The sequence below is a fragment of the Moschus berezovskii genome, chromosome 9 (assembly GCF_049115385.1).
Source record: "Moschus berezovskii isolate FMDL1 chromosome 9, NW_MosBer_1.0, whole genome shotgun sequence".
Classification (NCBI taxonomy): Eukaryota; Metazoa; Chordata; class Mammalia; order Artiodactyla; family Moschidae; genus Moschus; species Moschus berezovskii.
This window is the reverse complement of record NC_142468.1, coordinates 108,970,231-108,993,058: the sequence shown is the minus strand read 5'-3', so window position 1 is coordinate 108,993,058 and position 22,828 is coordinate 108,970,231. Positions and strand designations below refer to the sequence as shown.

The window sequence follows — 22,828 nt, the reverse complement described above, 5'->3', positions numbered from 1 at the left end:
TTTATAGTTTCTGATGGGACATCTACGATCATTCTTATCTTTCATTCTCCATATATAATTTTTCTTTTTTTGCCTAGCTGCTTTTAAGATTTTCTTTTTATCACTGGTTTTTGGCAATTTGATTTTTATAGGACTTGGCCTGATCCTCTTTATATTTCTTCCTTAATCTGTGTATGTATGTGAAGTGAAAGTGAAAGTCGCTCAGTCGTGTCCGACTCTTTGCGACCCCGTGGACTGTACGGTCCATGGAATTCTCCAGGCCAGAATACTGGAGTGGGTAGCCTTTCCCTTCTCCAGGGGATCTTCCCAACCCAGGGATTGAACTCAGGTCTCCTGCATTGCAGGCAGATTCTTTACCAGCTGAGCCACATATAGTTGCCATTGATTTTGGGACATTTAACACCATGTATTTTTTATATTTTACCTCTTCCCCACTTCTTTTCTAGAATTCTAGATATACAAATGTAAGACTATTGGATATTATTCCACAAGTCACTGATACTGTCTTCATTTTTTTCAGTTCTTTTTGTCTCTTTGCTTCATTTAAGATTGTTTCCATTACTGCATCTTTAAGTTCATTGATTTTTTGTTTGTAGTGTCTAATCTGATAGGGATTCTTTCTAGTGTATTTTTGCTTCAAATACTTTATTTTCATCTCCAGACCTTCCTTTGAGTCTCTAAAAAAAACACCTTCTGTTTCTCCTCTCATCATATTTATGTTTCTTCTACCTTCTTAAACATAGTGCCATGTATTGAGAATAGCTTCTTTAAATTTTTGTCTCCTAATTTCATCATTTGTCATGTCTCAATTTGTTCCTGTTGATTAATTCTTTTCCTGGTTGTGGTCATAGTCCTGTTTGTTTGCATTCCTTAAAATTTTGTTTGGCTGCGAGATTTTTGTTTTATTCATTTAAATAGTGTTAGACATTGTTCTGATACACAGTTAAGTTAGTTACAAGCAGTGTAATCCTTCCAGGACTTACTTTTAAGCTGTGTTAGGGTAGGTCTGGGCACAGGGACGTTTTTATTCTGGTTCTAATTTATTTCCAGTACCACCAGTCCATTCTAACGGATATCAATCCTAGGTGTTCATTGGAAGGACTGATGCTAAAGCTGAAACTGCAATACTTTGGCCACCTCATGCGACGAGTTGACTCACTGGAAAAGACTCTGATGCTAGGAAAGGTTGGGGGAGGGAGGAGAAGGGGACGACAGAGAATGAGATGGCTGGATGGCATCACCGACTCTGTGGACATGAGTTTGAGTGAACTCCGGGAGTTGGTGATGGACAGGGAGGCCTGGCGTGCTGTGATTCATGGGGTCGCGGAGAGTCGGACACGACTGAGCGACTGAACTGAACTGAACTGAACTGTATGATTTCCATGTGCTGATGTGCTAGATATTTCACGTTCTTTCCATTCTGTCTGGGAAAAAGATGAAATATTCCCAACCATGTGTGAGCTCTATGAACTTTTTTCTTTGAATTTTTCCTTGCTTCAGGTCATTGTTTCTTACTATGTTCAGGTCTTTACTTAGCCAGAACCTTGTGAGGACGCCTTCTGTAGTCCCCTGTTCTCTTCCCATGCAGCTCCTTTCTATCTGGTACACTGCCATGCAAAACCTAGTTAACGTGGCCTCTAAACTGTAAGTTCAGTGAGACCGTTGGATTCCGTTTGTGTTTCCCTTCCTGCATTGTCATCTGGAAACTGTCTCCAGGCAGTAAACTGGAGCAGTTTTTGTTTTATTTTGTCTTTGCAAATTTATTAAGATATTTTCTGAAAGTACATTTGGAGTATAAATCAGAGTTGACTATTCTGAATGCTCTGAAAATCGGTACTTGGTTTTGGTTCTTTCACCTCACTTTGATTGAGCATTATGTAAGTTTTCAGCCATGATAGAGCTACTTATATTTGTTGCATATTTGGTAAAATATTTTGATTTATATATTTATAAGATGCTATTTAATTGAGCCTATTGATTTTGAAAGGTCATGTTTCAAGAATTTATGCATTCATTTTTAGGGCTCAAAATCTCCTTCACCAAAACCAAACATGCCTATTCGATACTTCATAATGAAGAGTAGCAATCTGAGAAACCTTGAAATTTCTCAACAGAAGGGTATCTGGTCTACAACTCCTAGTAATGAGCGGAAGCTAAATCGAGCCTTTTGGGAAAGCAGCGTGGTTTACTTGGTATTTTCTGTTCAAGGATCTGGACATTTCCAGGTGAGTCATCCTGAAACAGTAAAGGGCATTATTCTGGCTGTGGATTAGAATCATAGAGGTTAAAAAGAAGCTGGGTTTTTATTGCATTTGAATGTAAGAATGCACTGTGCTTGACTGAGGATGAAGAATATATTGCACCTCTTCAAAGAAATTATATATAGAAATGATATATATATATATATATAGTTTTCATCTTGTTTTCCCAGAATCTCTCCAGATAAACAATTTTTCCTTCTGAGGACAACTTAAGATTTTTGGTGGATTAAAAGTAATGAGAAGCGTGACTTTGATAAAATGTTTATTTAAATAGTGCCAAAGAGATTAGTCTGACCATCAAGAAACTGTTTCTTAACTCAGCTTGACTTGATGTATATCTGAATTTATAAAATAATGGATTCATTATTTGATATAATTATCATTTTTTGAACTAAAAACCTAGAAGTTAGATTATATTCATATGGTAATGGAATAAATGTGGGTTTAGAACTATGATACATTATTTAGAAAATATGTGTTTGTATTTAAAACTACATTAGAAAGCTGAAATTGGTCTTTCCTCTAAAATTTTCTAATTCATCTTTTTATAAGAAATGCTTAATGAGTAGCTTTCTGGAATTTTGTTAGATATCTTATTATTTTCATATTACACTGTTACCTTAAAAGTACAAAACCTAAGGGCTTTCTCAGATAAATTGAATTCAGAGGTCTTAATATCATCCTCCCCTTTTCCCTCATTTTACTCACAGGGATTTTCTAGAATGTCTTCTGAGATAGGAAGGGAGAAGAGTCAGGATTGGGGCTCAGCTGGACTAGGAGGAGTGTTTAAGGTGGAGTGGATACGGAAAGAAAGTCTTCCCTTTCAGTTTGCACACCATTTACTCAATCCTTGGAATGACAACAAGAAAGTCCAGATAAGCAGAGATGGGCAGGTATACGATGGCATTTAATATTTTTCTTCCACTGTTTGTTTTGTTTGGCTGCTATTCAGTGATTTGTTTGAGGAACAAATGCAAGAATACAAATTGTATATTCCATGTGTACATGGGGGATAATGGTTCACATTTGTGGAAGAGTTAGTTAAAACTTGCTTGCAAATGTGCCTGACAGAGCTCTTGTGTTTTTTTTTAGCAGTTTGCAAACCTGACTTTGCTCTGTCATTGTATATATAATCTTTCATGTCAGTTCCTGGAGGTCCCTATTGTCTAACTAACTTGATATGATCAAAATCTAGTGTAATTCTGAAGTAATTTCACTAAAGTCTAAGGATAAGAACAGTATCTAAGTTCTTTATGGATTTAACTAATGATATAAATAGCAATTTTATATTTTTGTGGCTTGTTTTATTTCTGTTATGCTTTGTCTTCATGATACTGCTGATAGGCATTTTAAACTAGTTAAGGTGATGGGAATTAACATATATATTGTTGACTGTACTAGCTTCTTTATATGAGGTAGTTCAATTCTTAAGCCTAAAATAAGTTACTGACCAAGTTTTTTGTAGGAGAAAATAGATTCAGAGAATCTATTTAGAGAGTTATCTAGTCTTGCTAAGGCTGCATCTAATACTTCATCTGAGCAAGTGTGACTGTTCAAATAACCACATGAAAACTGTTAAGGTTCTTTTTAAGTGCACATGATGTCACAAGAGGACAATAAATGACATTCTTTTCAATTATGTAAGAATATTTTAATTTTTATTTGATAATAATTTTGAAATAAATTTCATTCCATAAGAATATTATATAGTATCTAAGATGGTTTCTTGTGGGAAAAAACTCTAACATCTAATATGCTAAGTATTAACATAAACTTTTGTAAGTACAAAAGCTGAGTACTTTTACTAAATCTTCATGAAAACAAAATTCACTGTTTCCTGAGAGAAAAAATTCCAGAACTCCCCAGAAATTTTTCACCATTTTGTCATGGGTAGTTGTAATATTTGCAGGTTAACTGCAATCTTGGACGTCGGGAAGTCAATTCTAAATCTTCATGAAAAGCGTTAGAGCAGTGAAGGCATAACACATGATTTTAGTAGAAATATGAAATTTGACTTTCTTACATTTTTATCAGTATAGGTTTCAATCTAGTTGTTTTTATGTTTATTGTGACTTTTGGTTTATCTAGGAACTAGAACCTCAGGTTGGTGAACAGTTGCTCCAGTTATGGGAACGCCTTCCATTGGGAGAAAAAACCACAACTGATTAATATTCAGGTTATACCATACTTAACTTTGAGTACAGGCATTATTTGTTATCATTAAGGAAATCTTTCAGATTATTTATATTTTCTTTTCTTCTTCTTTTTTTGTTTTTAACCCTTCCAGAACTGTTAGCTTCAGAAGAACATCATGCCTCCTTATAAGCATTGAATGCACTGACATCCAAAAACTGAGATGGGGTTGTGTTATGAATGAGATTTTCTGGTTGAAAGTGTTGCTTGAGGACCACCATCTTCATATAAAAGAGAAAAGGATAATTTAATTTTTATAGTGATCATAGGGAATGAACATATGTTTGTTAATATGTTTATAATTGAATGAAATAGTTGTTTCTTTATTTAACACAGCAGCAGTTAACATATTTAATTTGAAGTTAAACATTTGTTTGAAACACTGACTTAGATCTCTCATTGGTGATTTGTTTTAATGCAAGATAAATTGTTTACTTTTAAGAAAGGTCTGATTTTATCTGTCCACCTGATCACCTTTATAGAAGAGTCGACTCTAAAGATTTATCATTAAAAACAAGCAAAGAAAAGCAAATGACCAAAATCTAAAAGTGTCTCTTTAAAAAAGTGTGTGCTAATTAAACCTAAAGTACATTAAGGAAAAAAAAAAGAAGAAAGAATCTTCTTTTTCTGCAGCTATATGAAATACAGTAAAAACTGAAGAAAGGCAGAATTCCTTCTTGACTTGAATCAGATCAGATTAAGTGCTTAATAGAGGTGCTACCTCTATTAACCTGATGTGTCCAAACCATCCTTTCTCCTACATGACAATCTTCACTTATCTCTGATATAAAAACAGTGATTATGAACTCTTCGTTTTGGCTAGAGAAACTTTATTTAGACAAGTTAAAAATTTAAGGAAGTTATACAAGTTGGGGGAAAAAATGCTTGTAACAGTTAATGGTAACTTGGTTTCTGTATGTTTTCCAAACTGAAGCTCCCAAACAACACACAATGTTTTCTAGTACTTTTTATCCCACTTATGTTTCCAGGTAAGATTTCTCTCTTACTCCTTTTTATTCTTTTTTTTTTTTTTTTTGCATTTGTGATTTAATAAACAGAGAGTAACTGTTTGTAAACCCATGTTAGTGCCAACTCTTACATTTCTTTGCCATCTCAGAATTATTTGGTTTGATCTCTTTACCATAGTTGTCTGTAAAATTTCCTTAGAGGCTTTCTGAAGGGAAATGGAAGAAATGTCTTGATTACTGAGTTCTAAGTGAAACAGGTTTGATAGCACTTCTCATGATGCATTAGGGTCATTGCTATGTAACAAAAAACTAACATGAATCTAATTTAAACACAAAAAGAGTAAGTGCTCTGCTTCTTTATTTAAGACTAAAGAAGTGAAAATTCATTCATCGACATCACTCTTCTCTACTTTCTCTGGGAAAGCATTGTATGTTGGTGCATTAGTTTAAAATGCCGGCTGTAACTTTTGCCTATACTTGTAGTTACTGGGATTCTGTTTGTTTTATACTTTGAAACATCCCTGTAAATTGAGCCAGTGTGAATTATGTTTCACTATATGTATATTACAGTTCTTTTCCTACTAGAGCAAGTTGTGGTTTTCTGATAATGTATACATTTATTTAGGTATATATTTAGCAAGTCACAGTATTCTAATCTGGAAGTAAGAACTTCTAAAAAATAGAACTTGTTTCAATTTTCACCTGTTTTCTAATATCTATCCCTGTATGTAAATAATGAGTTTGTTGATATTTAAGATGAACACAATTTAAATGTAATTAAAATGCTGTTTTTTTGAGAGATGAACTTTAAATATACTTATTAAATGAAATTCTGTTAAATCATTTAGATTTTATTATTTCTGACATTATCAATAACAGTTATCCCTTGAGATAGTAATGAATTTCATACACTTTGAAGAATACTAAATTGCAGTAGAAGGTGATGGCCTCATATCAGTACCTTTCCCTAGAAAAAAATTACCTTATTATGATAGGGGCATGAGAAAAATTCCAAGACATATTTTAACATAAAATCTTCTGATTATTAATAGGACATGTAGCTGTCCACCTTCTGTTCTCAAGACAGTGCATTATGTACTGTGCCATTGTATCCAGCCTCACTCTACCAATTACAGCAAAGGTAAACAATAAGGAAAGAATAATCTCAATTGAGTACTTCAAGGAAAGACATGTTCATTTAAGAATTTGTTCTCAGAGACTCATTCTTCACCATTTAGAATCTTATGTACCGAGACAGAGAAAACGTTGAGAAATAAGTCAAATGAACTTTATACCTGAATCAGCACTAGGGTGAAAAACTGGACACATACTTCACAGGTGACCACACGTCTTGGTCTGAGTGAGCTTCTCATACACACATCCTCACTGTGCTGCTGAGGTCTCCATGATTACGGTCTACCCAGAGGCCTACACAGTGCAGTCGGTGTGGCCACGCCACTGGATGTATCGTGGTCTTTCTAGCCAAATATGAATTTCTACTTGGCTGTCTAATAAAATCTCAAATTCGGCATATTCAAAATTTAGCCGCAATTTTTTCACCACAGTCTGTTCCATTTAAAGTCCTGTTTTTGATTAATGCCACTTTCATTCTTTTAGTTGTTCAAACCAGAAAACTTGGAGTTATACGTGATTCCTTTATTTCTCTCAATCCAATCCATCAGAAAATTTTCTTAGGTTCAGCTTCAAAATATATCTAGACTCCAGCTGTTTCTCACCACATGTGTCACAACTGCTCGACTGAGCCACCTTCATTGCCAAGATGCCTTCCCTTCTCTACCCCTTCCTCATGCTACCAGTCCATTTTCAACAGAGTCAGTCTTTAAAAACACTGAATCAATTTGTAGTATTGTGTTTGCTCAAAACCCTGCAGTGGCTCCCTGATCCACTCAAAGCCAGCGTCCTTATAATGGCATCATGATCTGTCCCCTTTTACAGTCTGGTCCCCTATTCTCTGACCAGCTCTCCTCCTCTACTCATTCCGCTTTAGCCACATTGGCCTCTTCACTGTTCCTTCAATATCAAGTACCTTCCGGCATCAGAGACTAGTTTTCTTTCTTCACTCTACCTGGAATGCCTTTCTCAGAATATCTGTTTGGCCAATTAGTTATGTCATCATTTAGTGTTAGCTTTACTGTAAAGTTTTTTTTTTTTTAAAGAAACTATATCAATAACCAGATATGCAGATGATACCACCCTTATGGCAGAAAGCAAGGAGGAACTAAATAAAGATGAAGGTGAAAGAGCAGAGTGAAAAAACTGGCTTAAAACTTAACGTTCAAAAAACTAAGATCATAGCTTCTGGTCCCATCACTTCATGGCAAATAGATGAAGGAAAAATGGAAACAGTGACAGACTTTATTTTCTTGTGCTCCAAAATCACTGTGGATGGTGACTGCAGCCATGAAATTAAAAGACAGTTGCTCCTTGGGAAATAAGTTATGACAAACCCAGGTAGTGTATCAGAAAAGCAGAAATATCACTTTGCTAACAAAGGTCCATAGAGTCAAAGCTATAGTTTTTCCAGTAGTCCTGTATGGATGTGAGAGTTGGCCCATAAAGAAGGCTGAGCACTGGAGAATTGTTGCTTTTGAACTGTGGTTTTGGAGAAGACTCTTGCCAGTCCCTTGGACTGCAAGGAGATCCAACGAGTCAATTCTAACAGGAATCAACCCTGAATATGCGTTGGAAGGACTGATGCTGAAGCTGAAGCTCCAATACTTTGGCCACCTGATGTAGAGACAACTCACTGGAAAAGATCCTGATGAAAGATTGAGGACAGGAGAAGGGGTTGACAAAGGATGAGATAATTGGATAGCATCACCAACTCAAGGGACATGAGTTTGAGCAAGCTCCAGGAGATAGTGAAGGACAGGGAAACCTGGCATGCTGCAGCCCATGGGGTCGCAAAGAGTCTGAATACAACAGTTTAACTTTTAAAATTAACAAACAGTAAAATCAAATGTTTCTTATATAGCTCTATGAATTTCATACATGTACAGATATATGTAATTTATACCACAATGAGGATACCGTTCCATCACCTCCAAAAGTCCCTCATGCTATCCTTTGGTAGTTACATACTCCTCCCACCTTTAACCTCTGCCAGCCATTGGTCTATTCTCTGACATTCTAGTTTTTTCCTTTTGAGAATATATTAAAAAATTATACAACATGTAACCTTTTGAGTCTGTTTTTTTTTTCCACTCATCTCAATGCCTTTAAGAATGATTCAAGTTGTGTATATCAAAGTTTATTTCTTTTTATTGCGAATAGTATTCCATTGCATAGAATGTGCCACGTTTTATTTTTAACCATTCATTTGTCAAAGGGTATGTAGGTTGTTTTCCATTTTTTATTTCCATTTTTATAAGTAGAACAGCTAAACATTTGTGTACAGTATTTTGTGTGGAATATGTTTCCATTTCTTGAATAAATACCCAGGACTGGAATTTCTGGGTCATATGGTAAGTTTATGTTTTATTTTATAAGAAGCTGCCAAAGTATCTTCCAGTGTGGCTATACCATTTTGCATTCCTGTCAGTGCTGTCTTAGGAGCTCCTGGTTGCTCCACATACTTAACAGCACTTGCTGTTGCTGATACATTTATTTCTACCATGATATCTGCAGTAGTATCTGATCATCATTTTAAGCTGTAGCTCTCTAATGACTGCTAACGTTTGCCATCTTTTCATGTGCTCTCTCAGTCTGCCCAGGTTGGTAAAATAAAATACTACAAACTGTGTGGCTTGTAAACAACCAAAATTTATTTCTCACAGTTCTGGAGGCTGGAAGGTGAAGATGAAGGTGCCAAGTGTGCAAGCCCTCTTCCTGGTTGCAGGCTGCTGACTTCTTGCTGTGTCCTCACATGTTAGAAGGGGATGGGCAAGCTCTCTGGGGCCTCTTTTATTAAAGCACTAATCCTGTTCATGAGGGCTCAGCCTTCATCACCTAACCACCTGCCAAAAGCCCCAGAAATATTTCTAGTATCATCACATTGGACATTAGAATTTCAAAAGAACTTTGGGGGCACACAAACATCCAGCCTCTAGCCATCACCCATATATCCTCTTTGGTGAAGTGAGTGTCCAAGTGTGTTGACTTTTTAAAAATTAAATTGGTTTGTTTTCTTACTGTTGAGTCTGAGGCTTTCATTATGTTTTTAGAATACAAGTTCTTTGTCAGATATGTGATTTTTTTCCTTTATTTGTATCTTGTCTTTTAATTCTAACAATAGTGGGTTTTTTTTTTTTTTTTCGTATTTTTAAATTGTGATGAACTATAACTTACCAGTTTTTCTTCTTTTATGAATCATGATTTAGGTGTCATTTCTCAGAATTCCTTTACCTAATCCTTAGTCATGAAGATTTTCTCCCGTTTCCTTCTAAAAGTTCTGTAGCTTTATATTTAGATTCATGACCCATTTTGGGTTAATTTTTAGGCAAGTTGTGATATTTAGGTTGAGGTTCATCTTTAATGCATATGAATGTCCGGTGGTTCTGACACTATTGTTAAAGACTTTAATCTTTATTGTCTTTGTGCCTTTAGCAAAAATCAGTTTGCCTATTTCTTTGGCTCTATTTCAGAACTCTCTATTATGTTCAATTTTTTTTTTTATTGGAGGCAAATTACTTTACATTAATATATTGGTTGGTTTTGCCATACATTGACACGAAACTGCCCCGGATGCACATGTGTCTCCCCTCCTGAACCCCCCTCCCACCTCCCTCTTCCCCATATCCTCCCTCCAGGTCATCCCCGTGCACCAGCTCCAAGCTCCTGTATCATGCGTCGAACCTGGACTGGTGATTCATTTCACATATGATAATATACATGCTACAATGCCATTCTCCCAAATCATCCCACCTTCACCCTCTCCCACAGAGTCCCAAAGACTGTTCTATATGCCTATGTCTCTTTTGCTGTCTCGTATACAGGGTTAAGGTTACCATCTTTCTAAATTCCATATATATGCATTAGTATACTGTATTGATGTTTTTCTTTCTGGCTTACTTCACTCTGTATAATAGGCTCCAATTTCATCCACCTCATTAGAACTGATTCAAATGCATTCTTTTTGATGGCTGAAAAATACTCCATTGTGTATATGTACCAAAGCTTTCTTATCCATTCGTCTGCAGATGGACATCTAGGTTGCTTCCGTGTCCTCGCTATTATAAACGGTGCTGCGATGAACATTGGAGTACATGTGTTTCTTTCAATTCTGGTTTCCTCGGTGTGTACACCCAGGAGTGCGATTTCTGGATCATATGGCAGTTCTAGTTTCAGTCCATTGGTTTGTGTATCTGTCCCATCACCAATACTGAAGTCTTGATTATTGGTATTTAGGGTAATTTTTAGAAATTGGATAGTGAGGAGTTTCACCTCTAAGACTGGGAGTAACATGGACCTTTACTTTCTTTCCTGAAATATTAAAAAGAAAAAGACAAAATACATGAAGTTGTGGTTTTCAAAACACTGAACATCAGGTGAAGGACAGTAATCCCTGAGACACAGAAAACAAGGTGAGTCCTACAACTGCCCAAGTTTAACTGCCTCAGAGAGTTTCCAAGTTGTGGCCTAGGGAGGGCAACTGAAGCAGAAGTTGAGAGTTTCTGAGTTGAGGAGACAGAGGTTAGAGTGGGGAAACCAAAGCAGCTAGAGTTCCCAGAGCAGAATAGCAGAGAGGGTAGAACTGCTAGCAGGTGAGGCCCAGAAGCTGCCAGTAGTCTCCCTGCAGTCCTCATCAGAGTGCTCCTCAGTGCATGCACACAGAGATCACCTGAGGACAGGAACTATCGGAAAGGACGAAAGGAAATGGTGCTTGGCCAGGAACAGTATCTCTTCCCACTAGCCGGACTTGTCAAAGTACAAAAGAAGGCAGAAAAGAGGAAAAAAGAAAGAACACATAAGAATAGCAAATAGAAACCAAATGAATAGAAACCAAATAATGAGATAACAGACCTAAAAACATCAATAATCATATTGCCTCACAATCCCAGTTTAAAGGGAAAGCCTGGATTAAAAAATGACTCAATTACATGATGCCTCGGAGAAGGCAATGGCAAGCCACTCCAGTACTCTTGCCTAGAAAATCGCATGGACAGAGGAGCCTGGTGGGCTGCAGTCCATGGGGTCGCTACCAGTCGGACACGACTGAGCGACTTCACTTTCACTTTTCACTTTCACACATTGGAGAAGAAAATGGCAACCCACTCCAGTGTTCTTGCCTGGAGAATCCCAGGGACGGGGGAGTCTGGTGGGCTGCCGTCTATGGGGTCACACAGAGTCGGACATGACTGAAGTGACTTAGCAGCAGCAGCATAAGAACTGTACTTTAAAAATGAAGACAGAAATAGGTTAAAAGTTTTAAAAAATGAAAGAAGTTATACCATGTTACTATTAGTTTAAAAAAAACAAAACAGACAAACTAGAAGGGCAGTAGTATTCAGAACAAAGACTATAAACAAGGGATAAAGACAGTAACAATAGAATCAATTGACATAATAATGCTAAATATTTAGTCACCTAATTGAAAGAGCTTCAAAATACTTAAGTGAAAGATGATAAAACTGAAAGGGTAAGTTCATAGTATTGTTAGATTTCAATACCTCTCAGTAACTGATACAAAATCAGCAAATATATTGTAGACTTAAAGAGCCATATCAACCAACTTGGCCTAATTAGTATTTACAGAACTCATCACCCAACAGCAGCAGAATATACACTCTTCAAGTGCACGCAGAATAGTTATCATGATAGACCACTTTATGGGTCATGACACAAATCTCAACACATTTATTTATTAATTGATTTCATAACTGTGGTAAGAGCATTTGACTTGGGGTCTACCCTCAACAAATTGTTAAATGCACAATACAGTAATGTTAGCTACAGGCACTGTGTTGTATGGCATATTTGCAGAACTGATCTGCAATTCCCATTCCCCGTCTAGTCCCTGGCAATCATTGTATTCTCTGAGATTTTGTCTACTGTAGACATGGCAACCCACTCCAGTACTCTTGCCTGGAAAAGCCGATGGGCGGAGGAGCCGGGTGGGCTGCAGTCCATGGGGTCGCAAGAGTTGGACACGATGAGCAACTTCACTTTCACTTTCCTGCATTGGAGAAGGAAATGGCAACCCACTCCAGTGTTCTTGCCTGGAGAATCCCAGGGACAGGGGAGCCTGGTGGGCTGCCGTCTATGGGGTCACACAGAGTCGGACACGACTGAAGCGACTTAGCAGCAGCAGCAGCAGCAGCAGCAGATATAAAGTGGAATGATGCAGTATTTGTCCTCCTGTTACTAGTTTATTTTGCACAATATTCTCCAGGTTCATTCATGATGTGTTTGGCAGAGTTTCCCCCCTGTTTCAAGGCTGATTAATATTTCACTCTAGGATGGACAACATTTTCTTTATCCATTCATCTGTGGATAGAAATCTGTGGATAGGTTGTTTCTGTATCTTGGCTATTGTGAATACAGTTATTCATAGAATGCACATATCTCTTTGAGATCCTGATTTAATTTTTTTTAATATATCAGAAGTGGGATTGCTGGATCATAAGATAGTTTTTGGAGAAGGCAATGGCAAGCCACTCCAGTACTATTGCCTAGAAAATCCCATGGATGGAGGAGATTGGTAGGCTGTAGTCCATGGGGTCGCTAAGGGTCGGACACGACTGAGCGACTTCATTTTCACTTTTCACTTTGACACATTGGAGAAGGAAATGGCAACCCACTCCAGTGTTCTTGCCTGGAGAATCCCAGGGACGGGGGAGCCTGGTGGGCTTCCGTCTATGGGGTCACACAGAGTCGGACACGACTGAAGTGACTTAGCAGCAGCAGCAGCAGCAAGATAGTTTTATCTTTAAAGAGCTCAATAAATTTAAAAATGATTCAAATCATGCAATGTTCTCTTACCACAATAGACTTAAATTAGAAATGACTAACATCCTACTTTAATCCAGCTAGAAAAAACAATGTTTTCTCACTAGCTTCCTCATAAGCTCCAGGATTGATTCTCATTGGATCAGTTGGTCATGTGCTTCTCGTTCCACCAATTACTATACTAATTGGCCAAATCTGTGTCAAATATTCACCCCAAACACATGGGCCAAGAATAGAAGAGAAATGGCTCTCTAAAGGAATATCAAAGTAATGTTACCAGAGTAAGGATTCTGGGGAAAGCAAAATTATTAGGTATCCACTACCAAAAGCTACTAGAATGAATTAGTGAGTTTAATGAGGTTGCAGGGTACAAGGTCAGTATTAAAAATGTATTGCTATTAACAAAAAACAATTGTAAATTAAAAGAAATGCCATACCAATAACATTAAAAATATAATACCTAGGAATAACTTGCAAGAGATGTGGAAAAACTTACACACTGAAAAGTACAAAGTAGAAGTGCTGGTAAGTAAATGATAAAATATGTTGCATTGAATGAAAGTTACCTTTTGTGTCACCTCTAAGAATTTTGTGTGTGTATCAATCAAAAACTTCTGTGTAACTTAATTGTAAGTAACACAGTCTGCTTATACTGTAAAAGGATTTACAAGATGTCAAAACAAAGGGACTTCCCAGGTGGCACTAGTGGTAAAGAACATGCCTACCAATGCAGGAGACAAGAGATGTGGGTTTGATCCCTAGGTTGGGAAGATCCCTTGGAGGAGGGCGTGGCAACCCACTCCAGTATTCTTGCCTGGATAATCCCATGGACAGAGGAGCCTGGTGGGCTACAGTTTACAGAGCTGCAAAGAGTCAGACACAACTGAAGCAACTTCGTACACACCCACGTCAAAACAGTTTAGAGAACTATGATATTGAATAACCAGATAGGGAAATGGCCAGGGGAGTGGGTAGATGGAGTTCCAGCCAAAGAAAGGTCAGTCCAGGATTTTACTCCTGGCTTTGCTGCTACTGGACACTGACAATACTAGATCCCACTTCTTTCTTCTGTGATTTTTCCAGTCTCCTCTGTATCTTTGCCACACCCTCTCAAGAGTCAAAGTTGGTGGGATCAAACGACTGGCTAAACGGGTACCCTTCCTGTCAAAGAGTACGAAGCGGGAGGTTCTGGCCTCTTCTGTCACGGAAAATGGGACCCTGCCTCCTACCAGCCCTAATACAACGAAGTATTCCTCCCAATAACAAGGAGGTTTGAATTACGGTTTTGTTTTTTGTTTCTTTTTTTTAAGGGAGACATAGATCTGTTATAGCATCTTCTGATTCCTGATGATTACAGGATTGTTTCTCATTTTCCCAGTGGTTGAAATAATGCAAACAATACAGGCTCGTATTGAACTGTGGCCCTTGCATGATTGGAGAAAGCCTGGAAAGGGCCATTATGTTCCCTGAAATTGTATGTAGAGTTTTGTTACATGTGGCTTTCTCACCTGGGCGAGGGTAGAAATCTCGAAGGGGCCCACAATGTATTAAAAAAAAAAAAATACTACGTGGAACCTTCTATAAAATTACTTTCTCCTAATGAAATTTCCTTTTGTTTGTATTGTCACTGGTATTACTTCCTTTTCCCACTAGACGGCGGTGTTGCATGGCGTTTTCAAACCAATTCCAAGTTTTACAGAAGAAAAAGTGCATTTAAATGGCACGTTTAAGTGACATGTTCTCAAGATGATTTTAGGGTTGGAAAGAATTTAAGAAATCACAAAGTTCATGATTCCCCCCCACCCCCCAAAGGTGAAGAACCTGTTGCACACAGGTTAAGGGAGAGGTATGACTGAAAACAGGTCTTTGGAAAAATCTAGAGAATTCCCTGATGGGAAGGAACACTTGAAGCTTGGGCTCTTCAGTCATAACATACTGTACGGATGTGCCTCTGGCCACTGAGGGACTGGAATTATACTGGTTGTGGACTTTCACTCTTTGGCACTGAAACATTTGTATATTTTATTTATATTTTTGACGAAAGCCTGTCTTTCTCCCCTGAGGCAGAAGGGATCCTAGTAATGCTTAGAGGCTTTGGTTGAGGAGGGAGCTTGTCCAGAGCCTTCCTTTGACTAAGCTTCTTTACTGCCTTCGCATACCTGCAGTTATGTGCTTTATGTTCACAGCCAAAGGTAACCCAATAAATGTGTGTATACGGAATATTGATGACACATAAGGAACATACTATATACTGATGTTTGGATTCTTTCTCAGACATGGAGAGAGAAGAAACTCAAGTCAAATGGGGAGACCACTTGGGCAAGGTGGCTGTTTAGAGTCTCTGTAGTATCCCTTGTGTTCAGTTCATTTTAGTCGCTCAGTCGTGCCTGACTCTTTGTGACCCCATGGACTGCAGCACGCCAGGCCTCCCTGTCCATCACCAAATCCCGGAGTTTACCCAAACGCATGTCCACTGAGTCGATGAAATCCAGCCATCTCATCTCTCTGTAGTCCCCTTCTCCTCCTGCTCTCAATCCCTCCCAACATCAGTCTTTTCCAGTGAGTCAACTCGTCGCATGAGGTGGCCAAAGTATTGGAGTTTCAGCTTCAACATCAGTCCTTCCAGTGAACACCCAGGACTGATTTTCCTCTAGAATGGACTGGTTGGATCTCCTTGCAGTATAAGGGACTCTCAAGAGTCTTCTCCAACACCACAGTTCAAAAGCATCAATTCTTCGGCGCTCAGCTTTCTTTATAGTCCAACTCTCACATCCATACATGACTACTGGAAATCCTTGTGTACAGACCACTAAACAAATTATGGGGAGGAGCCGTGGCATGTGCTCAGGACCCACCTCTGAGCACCCAAAATTCTTTTTTTTCCTGACCATGTTGTGAGGCTTAGAGGATATTAATAATTTCCCTATCAGGGGTCAAACCCAGGCCCATGGCAATGAAAGCCCTGAGTCCTAACCACTGATTTGCCTGGGAATTTCCCTTTCCTTCCAAAGTTCTTGAAGTGCCTAAGTCTCCAAAAGATGTGCTATTTTCCCCTCCAATTCCTTATTTTCTTTTTTCTCTGATCCTTTCTAACTTTGGTAATATCCTCAGCCACACTGTAGCCAAGACTGGAACTAAAGTGCTCACCATTTACACCTCTTTCCACTAAAGCTAATAACATTGAGTCAATAAATTATCTTTTAAAAGAGCAACCTTTTTATTTGCACTGATAAACATATGTAACTATGTCTAAAATTCAATGTTGTGTCTTAAATTTCAGTAAGCTACTGTGAAGGTCATTACGATGGATAGTTCTTGACTCTGCAGATCACTCTCCTTTCTGCCCAGGATGCTGGCTTTTATGTCCTCTGACTTCGTGTTGGGTTTGGCCAGTGGGAGGCAACAGCAGGAAATAGGAAGGTGAGAGGACAGAGAGCTGAGAATTTACTTCCCTGTGCCTGTCTTCTTCCAGCTGGCGCAGTGGTAACAAATCTGCCTTTCTTTGCAGGAGACGCAGGAGACACAGGCTGGATCCCTGGGTCAGGAAGATCCCCTGGAGGAAGAAGTGACAACCCATTCCAGTATTCCTACCTGGAAAAGTCCATGGAAAGAGAAGCCTGGCGGGCCCAGGACATGGGGTCACAGAGAGTCAGACACAACTAAGCACGCACACACTCTGCTAGGTCACTAGGTAGGTTCCCTATATCCTTGATCTAGAAGTCATACTTTCTGTCAGATAACTCTCTCCAGTTGGTTAGCTCCTGTCAGATAAGTCTCTCCTGTCGCTGGGACTTTGTGGTTTCCAGCAACTTCTTGTTCCTTTGGGTCTAGGGGTGGCAGTAGCCTCCTGCTCTTGCAAGTCATCAGGTGCTTCTTTCTCCCTTGTTTTTTTCTAACCCTGCCTTCTCCTCTGTAAACAGACCTTTCAATTCAATCTCTTCAATCTTTTCATCGAAACTATTCAATTTCTATAGTATGAGATTCCTTATAAATGTCTGTTTGTGATGTTGGATTTATGTGTGAATTTTCAAGTTGGAATGTTAATGGTCAAGTTTTATTAGACTGGGTTTGAAAATATTTATTAACTTTAAACATTAACCTTTAACCTTAAACATTATTTAAGGTTAAATAATATCTTTGAGAGACAACATCATTTGAACTAAATTAGAGAGGGATGCTCAGAGCTGAGTCTTATGTCCTCTGATATTGGGAAAGGGACAGATTTCAAAATATAAAATAGTGGATTAGAAAGAACCCCAACAGTAACTTAACCTTGATGCTATAAGGAATAATCATATGAGTCGGTCAAGGAGAAGTAGTTGACTGCGCCACATTTCCAAAAGTGACACATTCCACAAACAACAAAGGAGGTCATGTTGAGAGGTACCAAGTGCCTACAAACTGTAGTGTTGGAGATCTGCTGGGGTAACTTTCAAAATGGCCAGGATCCTAAGAGAATGCTGCTGCTGCTGCTCAGTCGCTTCAGTCGTGTCCAACTCTGTGCGACCCCACAGACGGCAGCCCACCAGGCTCTGCCATCTCTGGGATTCTCCAGGCAAGAACACTGGAGTGGGTTGCCATTTCCTTCTCCAATGCATGAAAGGGAAAGTGAAGTTGCTCAGTTGTGTCCGCCTCTTTGTGACCCCATGGACTGCAGTCTACCAGGCTCCTCCATCCATGGGATTTTCCAGGCAAGAGTACTGGAGTAGGTTGCCATTGCCTTCTCCACCTAAGAGAATACCAACATGTTTATATAACAGAGAGTTAAAGAGTTTTGTAGGAAAAGAATTTATATTAAGCCTAGGTTTCTATGTAAAGGCCAAAAGAAAAAAAAAAAATAGAAAACAAAATCTCCAAGAAGGGAAGGTGATGTTTGTGTCAAAGATACTCTAAAGCAGGTAGTTTTGACAATAAAATGATTAAGAAGTGAAATAGGGTACTAATCAGTGCTATAATATCTTGAGGAAATGTCTGATTTCTGATTTGAACTTAGAGAAAGAGGAAGAATGAAAAATTTCTGAAGTCATTTTCTTACATGCATAGTTTACTCTAATTCTGTTTGATTATTTTTCCCTATAAATGTTAGATCTTTATGTCACTAACTTAAACACTTTGTTATACTAAACAAGAAAAGGAGCTGGTGAAGCAAATCTGGAAATTTCCCATGATTTTCATGGTTTAGGTAATTTCTGTTTTCTGTATCCTGAGATGATCAAGAGTTGACTGGAAGTGAAAATCATGTTGAAAATCTTCGTCATTGGGTGAGTTCTTTTAGTACTTCTGTGATTTCCAATATACCCAAGTTATATAATGTCTTACCATTATTTCCTATTAAAAGTCTGTTGTCCAAAGACAAAGTATTAACCTCTGCCTTTACTTATCTGTGTGACTTGGGGCAAGTTTCCCAATGTTTTCAGGTTTTGCCCTTATAAAATGCAGATAATGTATACCTCATAAGGTTGCTATAAGGATTAAATAATATTTCACAGAAAACATCTGATTTAGAGTCTGGGACAGAGAGGGTATCCTAATAATATATTGTTGTTGCTAAGACAATGATGAGAACTCATAAGTCACACAATCATACCACAAAGAATGCTTCCTTCACTGAAGGATTTTGTCCCTCCTAGGTGGTAGCCCACTCATGACATTTGTTACATTATTCTAATTTCTTAAAATTAGCTGGAATAGCATTCTGCTGGACATTTTATGGATGGGAATAATTAGAAATTTTATTTTTGGTTCATATAATGGCCTCTGAGCATATGGAAGCCTCCTAATTCACTGGTAATGAGTTCATAAACTCTGCTGGGTCTACATCTGTGAACCTACAGCACACATCCTCTGGGCATTTAAAACAAGCTTTTACTTGGTGATAATTAATAAATTAATAATTGGAACTAAGGGAATGTGATGTATCATGCAAGGAGAAGCAGAAGCAGCAAGTCAGAAATTCATGTGGCTACAAGGGACATGCTATTAGAACAAAGGGGGAGTTTGAAGGGTGATTTGACCTTGGCTAACATACTAGCGTGTTAGATTGATTATTCCCACTCCTTTGTGATGATCAAATGAATCTCCTTCATTTAACCACTGATCACTGATGCTATGGAAGTTATCTTGGTTCATTAGGCTAGTGGTATTATGGGAACGGTATTATGGGAACTCCTGAATTATTAATGATTGCTGCTAAGTCGCTTCAGTTGTGTCTGACTCTGTGCGACCCCATAGACGGCAGCCCACCAGGCTCCCCCATCCCTGGGATTCTCCAGGCAAGAACACTGGGGTGGGTTGCCATTTCCTTCTCCAATGCAGGATAGTGAAAAGTGAAAGTGAAGTCGCTCAGTCGTGTTTGACTCTTCACGACCCCGTGGACTGCAGCCCACCAGGCTCCTCCGCCCATGGGATTTTCCAGGCAAGAGTACTGGAATGGGGTGCCATTGCCTTCTCCGTATTAATGATTAGTGCTTAAGTATTAAATTCATACAGAATACATCTGCAGCATTTTAAGGAGAAGTGATGTTCACATTGTCTTTGAAAAATTGTTGCTGTGCAAAGTCTTATAAACCCTCTTATAAACCCTCTCCTTTAGTAAGGAAGATCTCTGTATATAGTTTCATAATCATTCTCAATAAGTTATCCAATGTTCAGTACAATTGTATGCACCCAATGGTGAGTTCAATGCATACAGTGACTTTTAAAGGTCTTCTCCAAGTTGTTTTGCATTAAATATTTTATTACAATAATTATTTTTAATATTCAGGGACCAGGAATCTTTGTTTATCAGAGATTATAGGTTGTAGTGCCCTTCAGAAAAAGTCATGGCTTGAGTCTATCCCAGTAAGAATAGTACCTCTGGCTTCATTAATTTCTTTTGAAAAATGGAGAAAGGAGTGAGAGAGGTACATGAAAAGAATGTTGTTTTGATACCTTTCTTTCTTTTTTTTCCTATGATAAACTTTTAAGTGTGATCAGAGGCCATGTAAAAGGCTTAAGGTCCACATTGCCTCCTACCCACTGTTTCCACTGGATGTCTCCAAGGAAACAAGTCGCCATGTCTAAAACTACCAAGCTCACCGTTTGGAGTCCCCCTTCCCCCACGCCTCACCCCCTTTCCCAGTGCCTCATCCCTTCCACTTTTGATTCCCCAGCTTAGCAAATGACACCGCAGTTTATTTAGGTGCATATGCCAGGAGCTGGGGGTGATTCTTAACCTGGAGACAACCTTCTGCTTCACCTTCCACAACCACAACCGACTTCATGTCTTTCAGATGTTCTGTCCGTCGCCACTCCCTGAGAAGCCATCCTCACATCGTACCCACACTTCAGTAGCCGGCTACTTGGTCTCTCCATTTCCACTTTTCCATTCCCATCCATTTTCTGCCATCCAAGTGATCCTTTAAAACCATGTTGGATTACATCACTGACCTATTTCAAATCTTTGCTGTGGGCACAAAGTGAATCTGATCTGGCCCCTGCTTGTCTGTCCAGGTTTGCCTGACATCTCCTTTTCACTGGCTGCACGCTGTCTTCAAGTCCTTCAGCTGAGAGGTGTTCCTCCCCACAGCAGGGCTCACTTCAGTCCACATCTTCAGATCTCAGAGGAAAAGTTCCTCCTGGAGCCTCCTCAGATAGTTCATGCTTGGTCAAATCCCCATTATGTGCTTTTATTGTACCAGGTATTTTTCATTGGACATTTATCAGACATTCAGTTCAGTTCAGTCACTCAGTCGTGTCTGACTCTTTGCGACCCCATGAACCACAGCACGCCAGGCCTCCCTGTCCATCACCAACTCCCGGAGTTCACTCAAACTCATGCCCATCGAGTCGGTGATGCCATCCAGCCATCTCATTCTCTGTCGTCCCCTTCTCCTCCTGCCCGCAATCCCTCCCAGCATCAGAGTCTTTTCCAGTGAGTCAACTCGTCGCATGAGGTGGCCAAAGTATTGGAGTTTCAGCTTCAGACATATACCTTGCTTAATCTTTTTTTTTTCAGTGTTTGCACAATTTCTCTCCTCTCTGCTTGCACATTTCTAGGATAGTTCTAGGGGCTTCTGAAGTAAGAATGTGAATAGTAAGAGGACACCATAATCTCATCAGGCATACCCTAACACAATTCTCTATTTGTGCTAAACCTAAAATTAGGAAATAGAAGGAAACGAATGAACCACTTAATCAATTTTAAAGGATAAAAATAGACTCCAGGATAGAGTAAATCTCGGACAACAGTGTTTTAGAAAATAAAATAGAAGATAATAAATAATGCCAAAGGCACACAGTAAATGAAGCCCTTTTCAAAGCAAAAAGGTTAAATTAAAAACTTTCAGGCAGTTTAAGGAATTTAAGAAGCAATATCATCTTGCTGAGCAAGTTGTGACTAGGGAGGAATTCAACATCTGTTTGGGAACTTTTTTTCCATTTAGGTCTCATAAAACCAAGTCCTGTCATTTAAGTTTCAATCCTTTGAAAAAACTAGCCTTTAACAATAAAGGTGCCTTGCTCGATCAATTTCCTTTCACTTGGGATGACACTCAGAGTGCAAATGATGTGTAAGGAGGCTGCAGTTCTCTCCTTAAGCTAGTTGAAGATAATAAATAATGCTAAAGTTGGCTGTGTTTCCATGGGGTCACTAGTGTGCTCTTTAGCATTTTTAATTCTATCATGGATCAGACTGGGGAGGAGGAAAGGTAGATTCTTTTTTTTTTTTTTGTCCTTTGTCTAAACTTAGATATGTCCCATTTCTGAAGCAGTATCACTTTTGGAATTGAGGGAAGAGAGCTGAATTGAGTCATATAAGTTTACTTTCTGCTGATTGGGTGTAGAAGCCTTGTGCATGCCTGCCCTCCCTCCCACATCCAGAAGGTCATATCTGTTTGAGACTAAACCACTCTTACAGGCCGAATGCTCTGAAGCAGATGAAGCAACCAACAGGCAAATGATCATCCCCATTCAACACTGCTATAAAGTATAGAAAATGCTTCACAACTGGTCTAATAAAAGAAGTTATCACTGTTTTCCAAGTTCAATCAAGTACTGACATTGCACTAGGCACTGAGGTAGGTGCTGATGCTCATTCATTGTTAGTATCATTGTTTTCCCTAAAGTTCCAGTGGGAAATTAAATGATACTGTAAGCCATTTGTGGGTGAAATTGCTGCCAAATGCTTAGAGGAGATTCAGAGGTTTAATTCAAGACTGAAGTGAACCTACATCAAATGCTTTTTCATTCCAGTTCAGCTTGCGTTGGTTTTGCCTCATTCCTTGAGTCTCCCACGAAGATTTCAGGTCTGAGGCCTTGTCACTGTGGGCCCTAGAACAATGAAGGCATATTTGAAATGTACAAGCTCTGCAGAGACACCAGGACTGACACTTGTCAAAAAGTCCATTTGTTACACTGATTCAGCTAAGAAGTTTGCATCTCAAGACTTTTGAAATTTACCAACTGCTTATAAAACCCTTAAGAAAGAATAGCCAGATATGAGGATGCACACAATAATAT

General features: G+C 38.8%; 1 protein-coding gene and 1 long non-coding RNA gene across 3 annotated transcripts in view; both read left to right on the top strand.

Annotated features, from left to right (window-relative positions):
* YTHDC2 (YTH N6-methyladenosine RNA binding protein C2) overlaps nucleotides 1–7,593 on the top strand; it is a 73,711-nt gene extending 66,118 nt beyond the window's left edge. The window contains exons 27-30 of one of the 2 annotated variants that reach the window (XM_055435697.2): nucleotides 2,022–2,225; nucleotides 2,972–3,154; nucleotides 4,350–4,437; nucleotides 4,549–7,593. In XM_055435697.2, coding sequence (XP_055291672.1) covers nucleotides 2,022–2,225; nucleotides 2,972–3,154; nucleotides 4,350–4,430 — 468 coding nt within the window. In that variant the 3' untranslated portion in view covers nucleotides 4,431–4,437; nucleotides 4,549–7,593. The remainder of the gene's footprint in view (nucleotides 1–2,021; nucleotides 2,226–2,971; nucleotides 3,155–4,349; nucleotides 4,438–4,548) is intronic. The other variant, XM_088840139.1, reaches the window with a different exon arrangement.
* A 5,584-nt stretch (nucleotides 7,594–13,177) lies between these two features.
* On the top strand, nucleotides 13,178–18,632 carry LOC129562850 (uncharacterized). The gene is made up of 4 exons (XR_008687270.2): nucleotides 13,178–13,855; nucleotides 16,611–16,750; nucleotides 16,839–17,021; nucleotides 18,513–18,632. It is a non-coding gene; the product is annotated as an uncharacterized LOC129562850 (long non-coding RNA).
* The last annotated feature ends 4,196 nt before the right edge of the window (nucleotides 18,633–22,828 follow it).